Below are 15,424 nucleotides of genomic sequence, written 5' to 3' on the forward strand. Positions count from 1 at the left end.
AATGGGTAAGATCAAATGCCAAGAGAGCACTGGGGTTTTCCTGCTCCAAAACAATTGTGCCCTCCTGGGTGAGGGTCCAGAAGTCAAGGGCAAATGCAACAAGACCAATCCCACTTGGCTCAGGGTCACTTAGAGCTTCCTCCTCTTTTGGCTTTATTATTTAAAAGTGAATTATTTTCTAATTCTGGACATAGTTAGGGGAATATGTGTAAACATATGACAAATAAATAATAAAATATTGTTATGCAAATGAAAATACATATAAAAATATAATAATAAAATACAAATCTGGAACCTGTACATTACCCACAGAGACACACTTGGTTTTTGAGGTGAGATCACAAGGAAACAGGTCTGGAACAATAAATGTGTTGCTGGAGGCACTGACCTGTTGGTAGGGATGTGCTACTAGTGAAAGGCCTGGACCTGCTCTTTGTTATGGACTCAGCCCCACACTCAGCAGTTAATTTAGGTGTTCTGGTATTTGCTACTGGGAATTGTCACCCTGCTGTGGTGCACTTTTCAGCTGTATTTTGTCTCTGAAACAAAGAAAGCTGAGTTTACTAATTTTTTCACCTGTTTGAATACTTTGCACTATTCATATGCTTTTTAAGTTAGGAAATCCATGAGCCCACAACAAATATATCCATGTAGCAAAGGAAGTGTCCTTTCTGCCAAGAAGTGGAAGGATGGTCTAACTGGAATTTCCTCCCAGTGGAGAGGAGTATTCTGCAAAAATCAGTTCACAGAGATATTTTTAACTCACCCTAAGTCCCCTGATTTCCCTTGGATTTATTAAGATATTTCAACGTGCCCAGCATTTCCAAGCAGATGCTTTAAGGTGTTGAGGGGTGTTTTAATATTCTGGGGAGCACTCAGACACAACCACATGCCAGAACCAGAGCAACAAGTCTCAGCTGCTGCCTCAAAATACCCAACTAAAAGAAGTTTCTCATTCTTTGTCAGTGTTTTATCATGCTCTGATGACTTGTTGTTATGTGACAGGAGAACCAGTGGCTAAGATGTTTGATATCACAGCACACAATGTACAATCTGCCACATAGTCTGGAGTGGTCACACCAGGGAATTACTGGGTGGACAGTCCAGAATCTGTTGTATTCAAATGCCATTGGCTGTCACAGCTGGGAGGCAACCTGCAGACTTGTCTGGAGAAGAGATGTCACCTTTGTCATTGTTCATGGTGCAGGGTGGCTCGGAGAGGCTCCAGTTTCCAGGCAGAGGAGTTTTTTTCCCTTGTAATCCCTGTTGCTTTTTCTCTGCAGAGCTTCGTGCTGCAATGCAGAAATTCCCACCAGTTGCTACTGAAGAAGAGAGTGAAATAATCACACCATCTGAGCCCTTCCCAACCTACCAGACCTATGCCTTCCAAACAGAGATCAAAAGGTAATGGATCCATCTGGCCACTCAAAATGTGGCTGGAGTTTAGAGAAGTCACTTTTAGAAATGTGCTGCTCACCTAGTGACACAGGGGTTTGTTGAAAACACTTCCACAGCAATATATATAAACCTCAAGTCATTGGCTGAGCAGTCTTCATCTTGGTTTGGGAGGATTCAGGTGTGAATTTCCTGGGACAGCAAAAGGACAGCCCCTTAGTGGATTGTGAAGTGAGTCCAGGGCCAACAAAGTCTCCTCCTCTCCTTGCTGCATCAACCTTTGCAGCTACCAGTTCCTGACATGGGGTTGGGTTTCAACTTGCTGTGCCTAGAAGACAGGCACAAATTTCTGTTGCCAACAAGGGGTAGTTCCCTGGCTCCAGCCATCTTCTCTCCCTCCAAGGGAGTTAAGCTCTCACTCGTGCAATTTAAAGTGAGGTACAACACAGAGGCACAGGAGGATGTGCAAACTGTGACAACAGATGCAGCAACTTCACGTCAGGCGTGGATGAAAAACACAGCATGCCACCTTGGTGGTTTTAAAGGACAGAACTCTGCCAGGAGCAGCAGAGAAGCTTAACTTGCCTTTATGTTGCCTTGTATCAGGGGACGTTTCAGCATCGTCCGACAGTGCCGGGAAAAAGTGAGCGGCAAGACTTTAGCTGCCAAAATTATCCCTTACTGGCCAGAGGACAAGCAGACTGTGCTTGTGGAGTATCAAGTCCTGAGGAAGCTTCATCACACCAACATAGCCCAGCTGAAGGGAGCCTACGTCAGCCCACGGCACTTAGTGCTGATCCAGGAGATGTGCGTGGGACCAGAGCTGCTCCACTCCTTGGCGTCACGGTAAGAACAAGAGGAGGGAAGGGGCTTCCAGGTGGAGCTGGTGCAGGGAGCAAAGCACCTAGTGTCTTCCCCTGGCAAACTGGATCTTCTATCTCCAGTCCCTCCAGTGTGTTCTCATTGCATGTGTGGTTTGTGGCGCATTAGTTCTGCAACTTCTTGTGACATAAATAAGTTACTTAAGTGCTCTGCGTGGCTGGGGTAGGGGACAATTCAGGGACACTCAGCTGAGGTGTTGAAAGCAGTTTATGGTAGTTGGCCAGAGGAGGCCAGGAAAGTCATGAAAGGGCTGAAGCAGCTCTGCTCTGGAGAAGAGAAGGCTCCAGGGAGACCTTAGAGCACCTTCCAGTGCCTGAAGGGGCTCCAGAAAAGCTGGGGAGGGACTTCTTAGAAAGGCAGGGATTGACAGGATGAGGAGTAATGGTTTTAAGCTGAAAGAGGGGAGATCTAAATAAGTTATTAGGAATAAATTCTTTCCTGTGAGAGTGGTGAGATACTGGAACAGGTTGCCCAGGGAAGCTGTGGCTGCCCCATCCCTGGAAGTGTTCAAGGGCAGGTTGGATGGGGCTTGGAGCAACCTGGTCTAGTGGAAGGTGTCCCTGCCCATGGCAGGGGGGTTGGAACCTGATGATCTTTAAGGTCCCTTCCAACCCAAACCAGTCTGTGATTGTATGATATGAAACACCCACTCCCATGACAAGGAGATTATTGTGGTTCATGAAGCCACATTTCTCTTCCATGTTGTTTCTCACAGTGGCTGCAAATGGATCTGCTGAAATCCACTGATTAAAGGAGAGGGAATGGTGGGAATCAAATCTGCATTTTGAGTTCTGCACAACCACTGCTTTCTCTGACATGCAGCTCTATAACCTGAACCTCTTGTGTCTGTAAAGATGACTCACAGTCGGGACCAGCATCTTCATATACAATAGATTTCCTAAATGAGTAGAGTTGTTTGTTCTTGATTCACAAGGGCCTCATAAGATTAAACACCCAGAGGAAGACAATAGGGGGTATAGAATGATGCCCTTGGACACACAGATAGGACACCTCTGGTTTCTATCCTCTTTCTTCTGCCAGGAATTCATACTCAGAAGTGGAGGTCCGGGATTATCTGTGGCAGATCCTCAGTGCTGTTGAGTATCTCCATGCTCACAGCATCCTGCACTTGGATGTCAGATCTGAAAACATGATCATCACTGAGCCCAACCTGCTGAAACTCCTGGATTTTGGTAACGCACAGTTCTACACACAAGAGACAGTTATTACCATGGACAAATGCATGGACTATGTTGAAACCATGGGTGAGTACAGAGTTCAGTCACAGCAGCCTTGTGTGCAATCTGTGGTAAGCAGAAAGACAGACAGGGCCATTAGTCAAGGCAGCAGTTGTCCCCAACTAGTCTCCCAGGCTGCTCTCCAGTAATGGTGTGAGTTTGTGGGAGCAGCCAATGGTGACAGCTGTTCCACTGGGAGATCACAGAGAGCAAAGCCAGAGGTCACAGCCAACTGGCATCCACATGTCCAGAGCTCAGGGATTCAGTATTACTGCAATTTGGTCTGGTGTTCTCAAGGTTTCATTGCAGTCACCACCCACAAGGGTGTCTTACCTCAACCAGCTCCCTGTGCTAGGAGCTTTTTCTTCTTCACTCTTGGGAAGGTAGCAAAGAAGAAATGTACCCACTGCTTTTGTGCTGGTTTCTGCATTGGAGGGGAGCTTGGCTCACACCACTTTGCTTTTCCAGCTCCAGAGCTGCTGACAGAGCAAGGAGCCCTCCCACAGACTGATATCTGGTCCATTGGAGTCACAGCCTTCATCATGTAAGTCAGTCTGTCCTTCCCTACCCTAGAGCAGCTTTAAAAGTGCAGTTTCAGACTCATCAATCAGGGGAGAGGCACAGACTCAGAGTTAACCCCAGTGGTGCCCCCTCTCCTTGGCAATGCTGCAGAAGTCTGTGTGATGGAGAGTGTGGAGGCAGCAGCACCATGTCCTAGCCCCAGCAAGGTCTCCATGTAGAGCAAGGAGGCAGTTTTACAACACATCAGCAGCTGCTGGTGTTTCTCACTCAGCCTCAACTTCACCAAGAAAATCCAGATTGCACCAAGTAGAAAAGCAGCCAAAGTCAGGAAACCCCCTGAAGAGCAGTGGCCTCTGAGGTTTTGTTTTCCCATAAGACGTTTGTGTGCGTGATCCTTCTGGCACTGCTGGGTGGGAACTCCTGGGAGAAGGAGCACCCCAGGCACTGCCCTTCCTGCTGATCAGTTCTCTCCTCCTGGGGCAGGTTGAGTGCCAACTACCCCGTCAGCTCCGACGTACCCTGCGAGTTTCTGAGAACCACCAGGAGAGGGAAGGTGAAGCTCACGAGGTGCTATGCAGGCCTCTCTGGGGGAGCAGTGTCCTTTCTCCAGAGCACACTGTGTGCAAACCCTTGGTAAGATGGTTGTCTGCTCTGCCAACAGCAGAGTTGGTGCAGATCCTGGGTCTTGTCCCTTCTTCCTCTTCATTGACGAAGAGCTTCCTCACCCAACCCCAGATCCCTGACTGACCTTCTCACCTTTGCCTGTTCCAGGGGAAGGCCATCAGCCTCTGAGTGCCTTCAGAGCCCGTGGCTCCAGGAGACAGGTTTGGACAACAGGCAGCAAGCACTGGTTACCTTCCCTTCCACCAAACTGAGGAATTTCCTCATGGAACGGGAGAAGAAAAGGGGCCTGCTGTGCTCCAAGTATGGCCTCATGATTGCACAGTGACCTGGATGTAATCACAGATGGGAATTGTCTCCCTCTCCCCTTCTGCACTTTGTGTTTGGTACCAAAAAGTCCTGCCCAAGTTGCTGTGCATCAGCTGAGCTGTGGCAACTGCTCTTCAGGAGTGAAATTAGCATCACTGAGCAAATTAACCCCCCTGATGTGCATTGCCACGAGGTAAGAACAGAAATACAGACCTAAGGGGGCTCAGCTGACCAACAGTAACTTGACAGTACAAGTAGCACTTGGCTGCATGCTCCCTGGAACAACCAGGAATGGTTTCCAAATGGGACTAGCTACCAGCCCAAGCAGCTTTGCAAATCCTTCCCTGAGGCCAGAGATGCAAATGCTGGGCACTGACCTCTGCCCCTGGCCCCAGGAGGTGACAACCAGACATGCTTCCAGGTCTTACTGTACTGTTCATCCCACAGTGACCACCACAGCAAGGTCTGAGTGGCTGGTGCGTTTCCCACCTGCCTCTAATCCAAAAGAGTTCAATGACCAGCCATGATGGGGAAACAGGGAGAAGTGAAGCACTTTTTTTGGATTGATGTTAGACAGGAATGTATCTTCAGGCTTTGGATGTAAAGCTCCAACTGGAAAAAGCCCTGAGCAACCAGGCCTGAGCTGACAGCTGACCTTGCTTTGAGCAGAAGGTTGGTTTAGAGACCTCCTGGGCTGCCCCCAGCCTGATGTGTCCCATGATCCCATGTCTTTGCCAAGGGACAGACACAAGGCTGGAGTGGTGGGACTCTGCCAGCATCCACTGGCAGCCAGGCTTAGCATGTTGCTTACACGTTCTCTGCCATCCTCATAGGACTGACCTGAGGGGCTAGAGAAGGACTTTTCTAGCTGTGGAGCAACAAGAGGCTGCAAAGGAAGGAGGTGTGTGTTACCTGAGTGACAGTGGTCACTAGGGATTTTTTCATACCTTCTGAGGAAACTCTTTCCTGCCCAAGTCACAAAACCTAAGCAGAAAGTCTTGTAGCTCCACCATGTAGCACAAGGTGTGTTGGGAGGGCAACAGCAAAGGGGTTTTCCAGTAACTGATAAACTGCACATCCCTGGGGCCCAAGTGGACCCTTCTTAGGCTGCTCCACTGAGACAGCGCAGCTTCTGCTCTCTCAGAGCCTCTGCTCAGTGAGCTGTGTGTCTCCATGGAGGGTCACCAGCTCTCCATGGACACCCACATTGTCACATCTGCAGAGCTGACAAGCTCCTCAAAGGTTTCAAGGTTTGAAAACACTGAAAAAACATGGGGTTTGGGGCATGTGTTTGAGGTCTCCCCATTAGACCCAGATGACAGACTTACCCATCACATAGGATTTTATGGAAACCCTTCACCTGACTGTGTCTGCATCAATTATCTTAATAATGTGGTAAAGAACAAGCATACAGAAGCAGTTCTTGAAGAAACCAAGCTGTGACTTGGTGTTTGAGCATCTCTGGGACAGATGTTCCCTGTGGCCAGGATGCTGGCACATGGAGCATGTAGTTGTATGGCTTTCCATGAGCAGGGCTAAAATCAGCTCGTGCAGAGAGCCTTTCCTGAGCACAGCCAAGCTCTCAGGTGGTGGTGGCAGTGGTTCATTGCAGCCTTGCTTTGTTCCTCAGCAGGTATGTTCCCCAATTCTGCCTGGCTCCTCTGGGTTTGTATCAGTGCATCCTGCCTGCCACAGGGTATTCCTGCCTAGGCTGTGACTTGTGGGAATAGGTAGTCACTGGAAAGTCAAGGCAGCAAACACAAAAGTGCCCATGACCTTGTTGTACCACCAAGAGACTTTGCCATTTGGAAGCTGAGCTGCTCCTTGCCAGGGAGTGCACAGGCACATCTCCCAGGAGACATGGATGATGCTCTCAGGCACATGGTGTGATTCTTGGGGTGCCCTACACAGGGACAGGAGTTGGACTCAATGATCCTGATGGGTCCCTTCCAACTCACCATATTTTATGATTCTGTAATGGCAGCAGTGGCACCAGCAAGTGCTGAGAGTATGAATTCTTCCAAAAAATCCAGAGCTTTCATGTTTCTGTTTCTCCTTCAAAGTCTGCTTTCCTTTGCACGGGATGTCCCTGCTTTGCACTTACAACCTCAGTGTTCCTTTGAGTTTCTCTGAAGTGAATGATGTATCTGATGGTGCTGCTGAGTTTCTCCAAGGTTCCCTACAAGCAGCAGTAAGCACAGGATTTATCAGAGCTGTATCTGGCTGTGTTGAGAAGAACAAGGTCAAGAAAGCAGTGCCCAGCACATTACAGCTTAGTCCTAGATGTGAAGCTGTTCAACCATGGGGCGTATTTTCCAACACTTTTAACCTGTATTTTTCCAAGCCTGAAACATTCAATGTCATGACTCCTTCCTTTGTGCACGACACGAGAGCAGGAATTCTGAGACTGGAGGTGCTTTCACTGAGCTGTGGAGACCAGGCACTGACTCAGTTGTCTTTGAACATTAAAGTAACATTGTCTTCACTAGGCACTACAGAATAGAAAAACAAGGGTTTAGGGCTCCATGTTCAGTCCTCATGGGGGACAGAGGAGACACGAGACAGACAGTGCAACCAGGTTTTCCCCCAGTAAATTTTTCAAGACCCTGGTTTCCTTCCAGTTTAACTTCTTTTACAAATGCAATAGGGTTTCTGTTGGCGCAGGATAGTTCTTCACTCTTGCTGGTACACTTTGGGATGGAAAGCTTACTGCCAGGGGACAACCCATCTAAGCATAAAACTTAACTGCAGACTAACTCATTTGGAGCTTTCACACTCTTCCATATATGACTCAAATTAAGTGATTTTTAAATTTTATTTTATTTTATTTTATTTTGCTTGTCACAACTGCATGCATTTGAGCATGTCTGAAGTCTTTTATAGACTCAATACTGTTCAGTTACAGAAACCATTCTGACAAGGAAGTAAAACCAGATTTTTCTGCTGAATCATTGTCATTGTCCTTATTTTCATATCCCTTCTCCAAGTGCAACCCCATGTTTGTGCATCCCCTCACCTCTCACCTGGGGTCCTGACAAGTGGTAACCACAAATACACAGCGGGCATTAGCAGTGAACAACCTTCATGCAAACCACCCACACAAAAAGCATTCCTCTTGCTAGAGCCTTAGAGCAAGGACATCAACTTGACCAGGAGGTCACCATGTCCCTGACCTGCCCTGTTGTCCCAAGGCATTACTGGTTTGGAGCTTGCAAAGATCCAACCGTCAGCCAGAATGTGGGAAGAGCTCCAGCTTCATTCTTGGTAGCAGAGCAAAGAAATGAAGCTTTGGGTGACAAAAAAGGGGTGAGAGCTGTGGAGGGAACATGAAAGTGGTGAAAAGGTGCTTGGATTGTTAATGAGAATATTAACTGTCACCATCAAGGCCTGTGGAGTTACAGGTACTTTTCTTTCCCTTGGCTCTGACACAGCTGCTTCATCGTTTCTGCCTGAATTTCCACCACCACAAGGTCTGGGCTAAAGCCCAGTATGGTTTGCCCTTGATTTGCAGTTACAACATAACCCTGTCCTTTGCAGAACGAAGCAGAAGTTGACTTTGATGTCTGGACACATGGGAAAATATTTGAGTTTCATTCCTGGCTCATGCATAACCTCCAAAGTTGAAGGCTAGAGTCAGCATTAAAATCAATGTGCTGTCCTCTGCACAGGTAAGGCTGGGATTTAACTTCTGTAAGGACTGATGTTGTCAGAGCAGTAGTTATTGAAGGAGACAAAAAGCAAAGTAGAGCTTGTAGAGCAAAGTTCTATCTTGCATTGAATCCAGTGGATAAAACAGAGATATTTGAGGACTCATAAGGTCACTGTGGCTGTAGCCTGCATGGGTTTGAGGTTGTTTACAAGCCCTTTCCCCTCTCTCCTGCCCATTCCTTATAGTCTCCTCGGGCCTTTGCAGAGGATGGGATCTAAATCTGGAGGGAGGGTGGCATTTTCCAACAGGCATCAGCCCGTGGGACTCAAGGAGCATGTGAAGGACCATCGAGATCCCAAACAGGCTCAAGCACGAGCCGGTGCTGGGAGCTCACCCCCCAGCAAGGCTCAGGCACCACAGCTCAGACAACCACCCCCTCTTAGGTGAGCAGACCTATTCCTGGCCAGCATGCAGAGTCCAAAATGTCTAGGCCTGTGCAATGGTTTGGGTTGAAGCAGGGAGCTGGTTCAGTGGTGTAGGGGATCCTGGCTCAGGCTGTATGTAGCCACACTTCAGCTCTGTTATGGTTGGTGGGGTGGATCCGGATGCACACACAAAGAGCTTTTTTATCCCCAGAAACTGCACACAAGACACAGGGCTTGAATGCACAATGTCCTGCAGCCCTGGAAAGGCAGGTGACTGTGTGCATTCCTAACTCATGCAGATTCATGAAAAACAGTACTGTAGGTTATGAGTGATGTTCCCTTCTCCTCTCACCAACGTGGTAAATGAGATTGGCAAGACCTCTGCTTTTCTTAAACGTGAACTGGGAAGGAGTCATCACTGTGTCCTTGCTCAGTACTTCCTACCTCTGCTCCCTTTGGGAATTTCATCAGATACAAGAAGGAGACCATAGACAAGACAATTTGAAAGCCCCAAGGAAAGTCTTGCACCTCTGGAGAGGATATTTGGGTTTCTCTGATCTGCCAGGGGTTTACTAGAAGCTTCAATTTAAGGAAAGGAATTTAATAAGACAATAGGATAGACTGTGCTGATCAGGAGCAGGATGTGACCAGACAAGTGTATGGTCCAGCCACCTATTTACACACAACCAGCCCTTTTTAACCCCTTACCCCTCTATTTTCCTCCCCAAATCACCTAAATCCCTCCTTTTCCCCACCTTTGGCTTCTCCCCTAAACATCCCATCACAAGTCCTGTGCAATCCCAAAATGCTTTTCTTCTGCATGCCATAAGATATCCCCCCTCCCTTGACAGCAATCCCCCTTAGTCCAGGTGGTGATCCAAAGAGCTGCTCCCAGTGAGACTCCTTGATGGGTCCCTGGGGCTGATGGCTCTGCTGGGACTACCCTGGGAGGGATCCAAACAAAACACTTCCTCCTTGGAAGTCCTTAATTTGCATTCCCACCTGCCAGTGTGCTCCTTTGAGCTTGTGTGGATGGGCTTTTGGCAGGCTGAGGGTCCCCAGGATGTCAGAGTGCTGTTTGTCTCTCTGTGCCCCTGGGTGGGTGTGCAGATGAGCCTGCAGCACGTCACCCAGCACTGCAATAACCGGAGATGCAGGGCAGTGGCGCACACGAAGGAGGCACGGAGAAAAGCCACAGTAACCACGAAGCCAACGAGATCCTACCAGTGTTGGTGCTGTGTGGGTCTGATAGATCCACTTATCTCATAGATAATGCCAGGAAAAAAAACAAACCAACACAACACAACAATGCAACGAGAACTTCTCAGGTCACAAGCGCAGGCGGTATCTGAACTGAACATCACGAACAGGCTGTGCCGTCCCGATCCCCCAGCGGCTGGTGTCGATCTCTGGGACCTCCTCTTCTCTGTTGACCAGCTCCAGCTCATAATGACTCAGCATCAAGAAGATAAACATTTTAACTTCAGCCGTAGCAAAGAACCGCCCAGGACAGATGGATACTCCTGCCCCCCAGGGCATGTTGAAGTATTTCAGCCTTTTCCCGTTTCTGTAGAAATCCTTCTTGGTGCCGTCTGGGTTGACGAAGCGGTCGTACTTAAACTTGTGAGGCTCAGGGTGAATTTCTGGGTTCATCTGCACAGAGACGTGAGGGAACAGAGCCACCCTGTCTCCTCTGCGGAGAGTGTACTCTGTTCCTCTGCTTGTCTTAAGGCTGATGTCCTGGAGAACAGCTCTGACCAGTATTGGGGCTGCAACCAGCCTCAGGGTCTCTTCCAGGGCACTGTCCAGAAGAGGAGTCTGGTTTAACATCTCCCTTGTGATGTTAATTGGTGGGTTCCCTGGCTTTGCTTCCTGACCACTCTCCCTTAAGACTTTATCTACCTCATCCTTCACAGCCTTCATAGCTTCTGGATGTTTCATTAAGTACAAGAGGAGCCAGAAGGCAGTTGGGCCCGTATTGCCTTGGGATGCCCAGAGCATCATAAACATGAAACGATCCCGCATGTACTCGGGAACACCACTTTCTGCCAGCAGCTGCTCTTGCTCACTTATCCACCCACTGATATTGTCCTTCTGAAGGCTCTTCTTCACGGACAGCAAGCTCCAGAACAGCCTCTTCAGCCGCTCAGCTTCTATTTTCTCCTTGGGAGGCAACATGGCATAGGCCAGGCGAGGGAAGAGGCGGTCGTACTTCCGAAACTCTTGGAACAGTTGGTTGGAGAGGATGCGATCTTGCTCATGAGCTTTCTCCTTGTTTTCTGCCCCTTGGTGTGGCTCAGTGCCATACAGAGCCAGGAACCCAGCTCTGAAGACCATGTTGTAGCAGTAGTAGAAGAGGCTGTCCTCGTGCCACTCTCGTTTCCCCTCTCCTGAGCTCAAATTGAAAAGCATCAGCTTCTGAAAGTTCTCCATGGTGGCCTGTGTCATGACTGTGAGTCCATCTCCCATCAGATGTTTCATGCTCGATGCATGAACTATCCTCTGGCTGGCTTCAGTGGCCTTGTAGCCAAAAACCTGCTGGACCAGTTTAGATGCAAAAGTCTTAAAGTCTAGTTTAGATCGAGATTCCTTCACGATGGCTCCAAAGCAGAAGGGATCCATCACGAAGGTGAAGTAATAGCCTCCAATCAGCACCGTGAAAATATCCCCATGTTTCCCCTGCATCCTTTTAAGAAACTCTGAACTGTCCTTTCTGAAATCCAGTGCATGACCCAGCCAGGGAATAGTTCCTTTGTCCAGAGGTGGCTCATGGGGTCTCCGTCTCCGAAGCGCACCCAGGAGGTAGAGCCCACCAAGCAGCAATGCTACCAAGGTACAGAGGAGAACCACCCAGAGCGCCATGAAAGCCCGTCCTGGACCTTGGACTAGAGCTAGATTGGGGCAAGAACAGGCTTTTTATTCCCATCCAGCAGCTGATATGCAGATGCAGAGCTGACAACCTCTGTCCCCATTGGCAGCGAGTGTTTGTCTTTTCCCCGTGGAGCTCTCCAGCGTGTCCTTCTCCCGTGATGAACACACAGGGATTTTTAAGGTGAAAGGTACCTTGAAATCAAGTTGGAGTTGCCAGGCTGCTGTGTGAGGTGGGCAGGTTTCAGTGTGTGCTCTGCAGCAGCCTAAGCAATTTTCCTTTTCCAGGCAGCATGGAGCCCATTTTTGGAAAAAAAATAAAGAGAGTTCAGAGAATTTCACTCGTGATTTCTGCCTTTAAGACCAGGCTGTGGACACACACTGCAGGCTGAGAAAATGAGAGGAGGACTGGATGCTGGAAATGAGCTCAGGACTGAAGGAACGTGATTATAGGTGAACTAACTTATTTGCAAAAGCTTAGAGAAGGAAAGGTCTCCAACATTTTTATGTTCTCCAACACACAGTGCCCCATCATCTGCATTTGCTTTGCACCAGATGAGTCTAGAGCCTGCAAATGGCCAAGCCCAGCTCCTGGCTGGAGAGCAGCAGTGTTCAGATGGACCACAGCACTATCTTCTGTGCTGAGCTGCACACACCCAGTGTTCAGAGCCTGTGAGTCAGTCGTGTCCCCTCCAGCTGGTAGAGCCATCCCCAACCTTCTGCCCTCCTGCTCCCATCCCTGCATTTGGCAGTTTTACCCATTTTCCCTTCTGCTTCTCCATCCCTCCTGCTCCTCAGTGTCTAAAATGGGGTTTGGGGACAATGCCAGGGACCCAGTGTCCCACCCATTGCTGTGCCTCTGGGTGCAGCCAGTCACCACGGCCTCGGCCCCAACCGCTGGCACCTGGACCTGTAGGACAGAGAGTGACACTGGAAAGTGAGTTTAAAAAAAGTATTTAATAAAGTGACAGGACAGACTTCTGTGAGCAGGCACAGGGTGTGCTGCTTGAATACAACCACCCCCTTTTATCCCCTCCTCTATTTCCCCACCTTTGCCCTTCCCCTGAGCATCCCATCATAAGTTTCACACAGTCCCACGAGCCCTCCTCTGTATGGGATCATGATCTTCACCTTAAATTTTGCTTCCCAGCTGCTCTCCCCTTCCACATTCCCTCCCAGTGACCTGACCCATGGAGTGAAGGCCACTTCCTAGCATCAGTTAAATATTTATTCAGGCATTTATTTATTATTTTTTAAGGAAAGCCTCCAGCCTTTAGCATTTTGGAAATGTGCTGTAGCAATGTTGGCAAAGCAAACTAGTAGCAGTGAAAATAAATCCACTTTTCTAGATCAACTAAAGGTCCTTCTCAATCCAGTAACTTTGTCTAGCAATAAAATTAAGGTAATGGGTGTTTTCTCTTAAACTATAAATTTAATCTTTAGTAGCACTAAATCCACTTTTCTAGATCAACTCAAGGCCCTTCTCAATCCAGTAACCTTGTCTAGCAATAAAATTAAGGTGATGGGTGTTTTCTCTTAAACTATAAATTTAATTTGTACAATTTTAGGCAAGTGTTCAATAGGCTTCCAGGCTGGAAAGGGCTCATTTAAGTGTCAAGAGTATTTGAGGTGAGTAATGCCTTTCTCTAAAGGTGATCAAAATAATAACATTGAACTTTAAAGCTATGCTTTAAGTAATAAGTCAGGATTGTCTAACTGTGCTCTTCTGCTCAAGGCTATGGTCTCACTCCATGGTGTTTTAAAGCCAATATTTATGTTAAAGACAGTATCCATGAATCTTTTTTGTCATGTCAAAATGGATCTTCAGGAAGGCAAATACTTCCACCACTGTTCTACTGATCCCATCACTTTTTCTCACTGGTTGTTACTGGTTTGAACTTGGCTGCTGATTGACCTGATTGATTTACCCTGCGCTGGCAGGGGGGTTGGACTAGATGATCTTTCAGGTCCCTTCCAGCCCCTAAGATTCTGATTCTATGATTCTATGACCTGACCTGCAATCAGCTGATGATCCAACTGATCTCTAACCAAGGATCTGTCCCTTGAAAACATAGTTTTCTGCTCAGCAGATGTGAGTGTGGCACAGCTCATTGTAATGGAGAAACCCATCACTGGTCAGACAATGCAGTTCAAAGGTGCCTAATTCTTCCTGTTGTCTCTCTCAGGGATGAGCCCAGTTGAACAGACCCACCTGGCAGCAAAGCCACCACTTAGGCTGGGCTTCTGGCCACCTGTGTCTGGCCTGATGAATGAGTGTGACAAATCCATTCCCAGTCCACCCCATGAGCTAGAAGGATAATGGGATTCCTCTCCTCCATCCAACCCTTTGGCATCTATGGAGTAGAAGTTCTCCACAAGTTTCAGTTTGCATTTTTAAGGGCACAACATCTAGATAAGCTGCCTATTCATCCACTAGTGCCTCAAAAAGTCCAGACAGGAGCTGAGCTTCTTCCATGAGCATAAAACCAGGGCAACCCTTTGGTGCATCTTCCAGTTACAACAGAAGCAAATCCCACATGTACTTTTCCAATCCCAATGTGGAAAATCCTCCTCTTGATGCTGGTGCTAGGCAGAAAAGTCTGGTTATGCAGTGCTGTGGGCTCACACCAGCTCTCATCTCATGGCCAGGGCCAGTAAAAATGCAGTGCAGAGGCCATACACAGAAGGTAAATACTGTAAACATTGATCATGCATTGGTGATACTCAACATTTCTATCTCGGCTGCATATCTGCTGCAAGACTGGCTTGTCTCTGAGGGCTGGATGTCAAAGAAAGCACTTCTCCTGAAAATGGCCCGAGGGATCTTCCACAGATACAACCTGAATCTTTTTTTCACAAAAGCATAGAGCAAAGGGTTGAGGCAGCAGTGGACAAAGGACAAGCTCTCCGTGATCTGCATGGCATAGTCCAACTGCCTGCTGCTCTCACAGCTCCTGATCATGCCAGCATCTTGGAGGGAGTGAAGAATGAGGACAATGTTGTAAGGGAACCACAGGATAAAGAAGACACTCACCAGAGCAACCACTAAGCAGAGTGCTCTCCTTGACCCAGGCATCTGAGACGTGGTGAGGACACACGCAATGCGGGAATAGCAAAACACCATGAAGAGGAAGGGGAAAAAGAAACCCAGGGTGTTCTGAATGACCCGAAAGACAACTTTCCAGAATAAGTGCTTCTGGCCATAATCATGGGTGCACATGATGGGTTTGTTGTGGATTTGCCTTGTTCTGGCGAAGAGGCCATCAGGAATGGAGAGAAGGATGGAAAGGAGCCATAACATCAACAAGATGAGGATAGACTTCCTCCATGCCACGGAGCTGCGAGGGGAGCACGCGTGAACTATCTGCAGATACATGTCCAGGCTCATGCAGCTCACCAAGAAGATACCACTGTAGAAATTCATGGTGTACATGGTATTTAATACCGGGCACAGGATGTCCCAGGTCACCCACTGAGAAATGTAGAGAGCCCAGAAAGGAAGAGTTAGCAGCAGG

At 48.1% G+C, this 15,424-nt stretch overlaps 3 protein-coding genes across 3 annotated transcripts in view; 1 reads left to right on the plus strand and 2 right to left on the minus strand.

Annotated features, from left to right (window-relative positions):
* OBSCN (obscurin, cytoskeletal calmodulin and titin-interacting RhoGEF) overlaps positions 1-4,986 on the plus strand; it is a 183,002-nt gene extending 178,016 nt beyond the window's left edge. Inside the window, exons 111-117 of the mRNA XM_009994678.1 lie at positions 619-692; positions 1,284-1,404; positions 2,002-2,241; positions 3,319-3,542; positions 3,990-4,059; positions 4,521-4,670; positions 4,809-4,986. Coding sequence (XP_009992980.1) covers positions 619-692; positions 1,284-1,404; positions 2,002-2,241; positions 3,319-3,542; positions 3,990-4,059; positions 4,521-4,670; positions 4,809-4,986 — 1,057 coding nt within the window. The remainder of the gene's footprint in view (positions 1-618; positions 693-1,283; positions 1,405-2,001; positions 2,242-3,318; positions 3,543-3,989; positions 4,060-4,520; positions 4,671-4,808) is intronic.
* A 5,384-nt stretch (positions 4,987-10,370) lies between these two features.
* LOC104386005 (7-alpha-hydroxycholest-4-en-3-one 12-alpha-hydroxylase) lies at positions 10,371-12,013 on the minus strand. The gene has a single exon (XM_009994541.1). The coding sequence runs from the start codon at positions 11,901-11,903 to the stop codon at positions 10,371-10,373; it is 1,533 nt and encodes a 510-aa protein (XP_009992843.1). The 5' UTR covers positions 11,904-12,013.
* A 2,603-nt stretch (positions 12,014-14,616) lies between these two features.
* The window catches only part of ACKR2 (atypical chemokine receptor 2), a 3,235-nt gene continuing 2,427 nt past the window's right edge, over positions 14,617-15,424 (minus strand). The window contains exon 4 of the mRNA XM_009994689.1: positions 14,617-15,417. Within this exon, the coding sequence (XP_009992991.1) occupies positions 14,617-15,417 (801 nt within the window). The remainder of the gene's footprint in view (positions 15,418-15,424) is intronic.

Source organism: Chaetura pelagica, unplaced genomic scaffold, assembly GCF_000747805.2.
Source record: "Chaetura pelagica isolate M959 unplaced genomic scaffold, ChaPel_1.0 scaffold130, whole genome shotgun sequence".
Taxonomy (NCBI): domain Eukaryota; kingdom Metazoa; phylum Chordata; class Aves; order Apodiformes; family Apodidae; genus Chaetura; species Chaetura pelagica.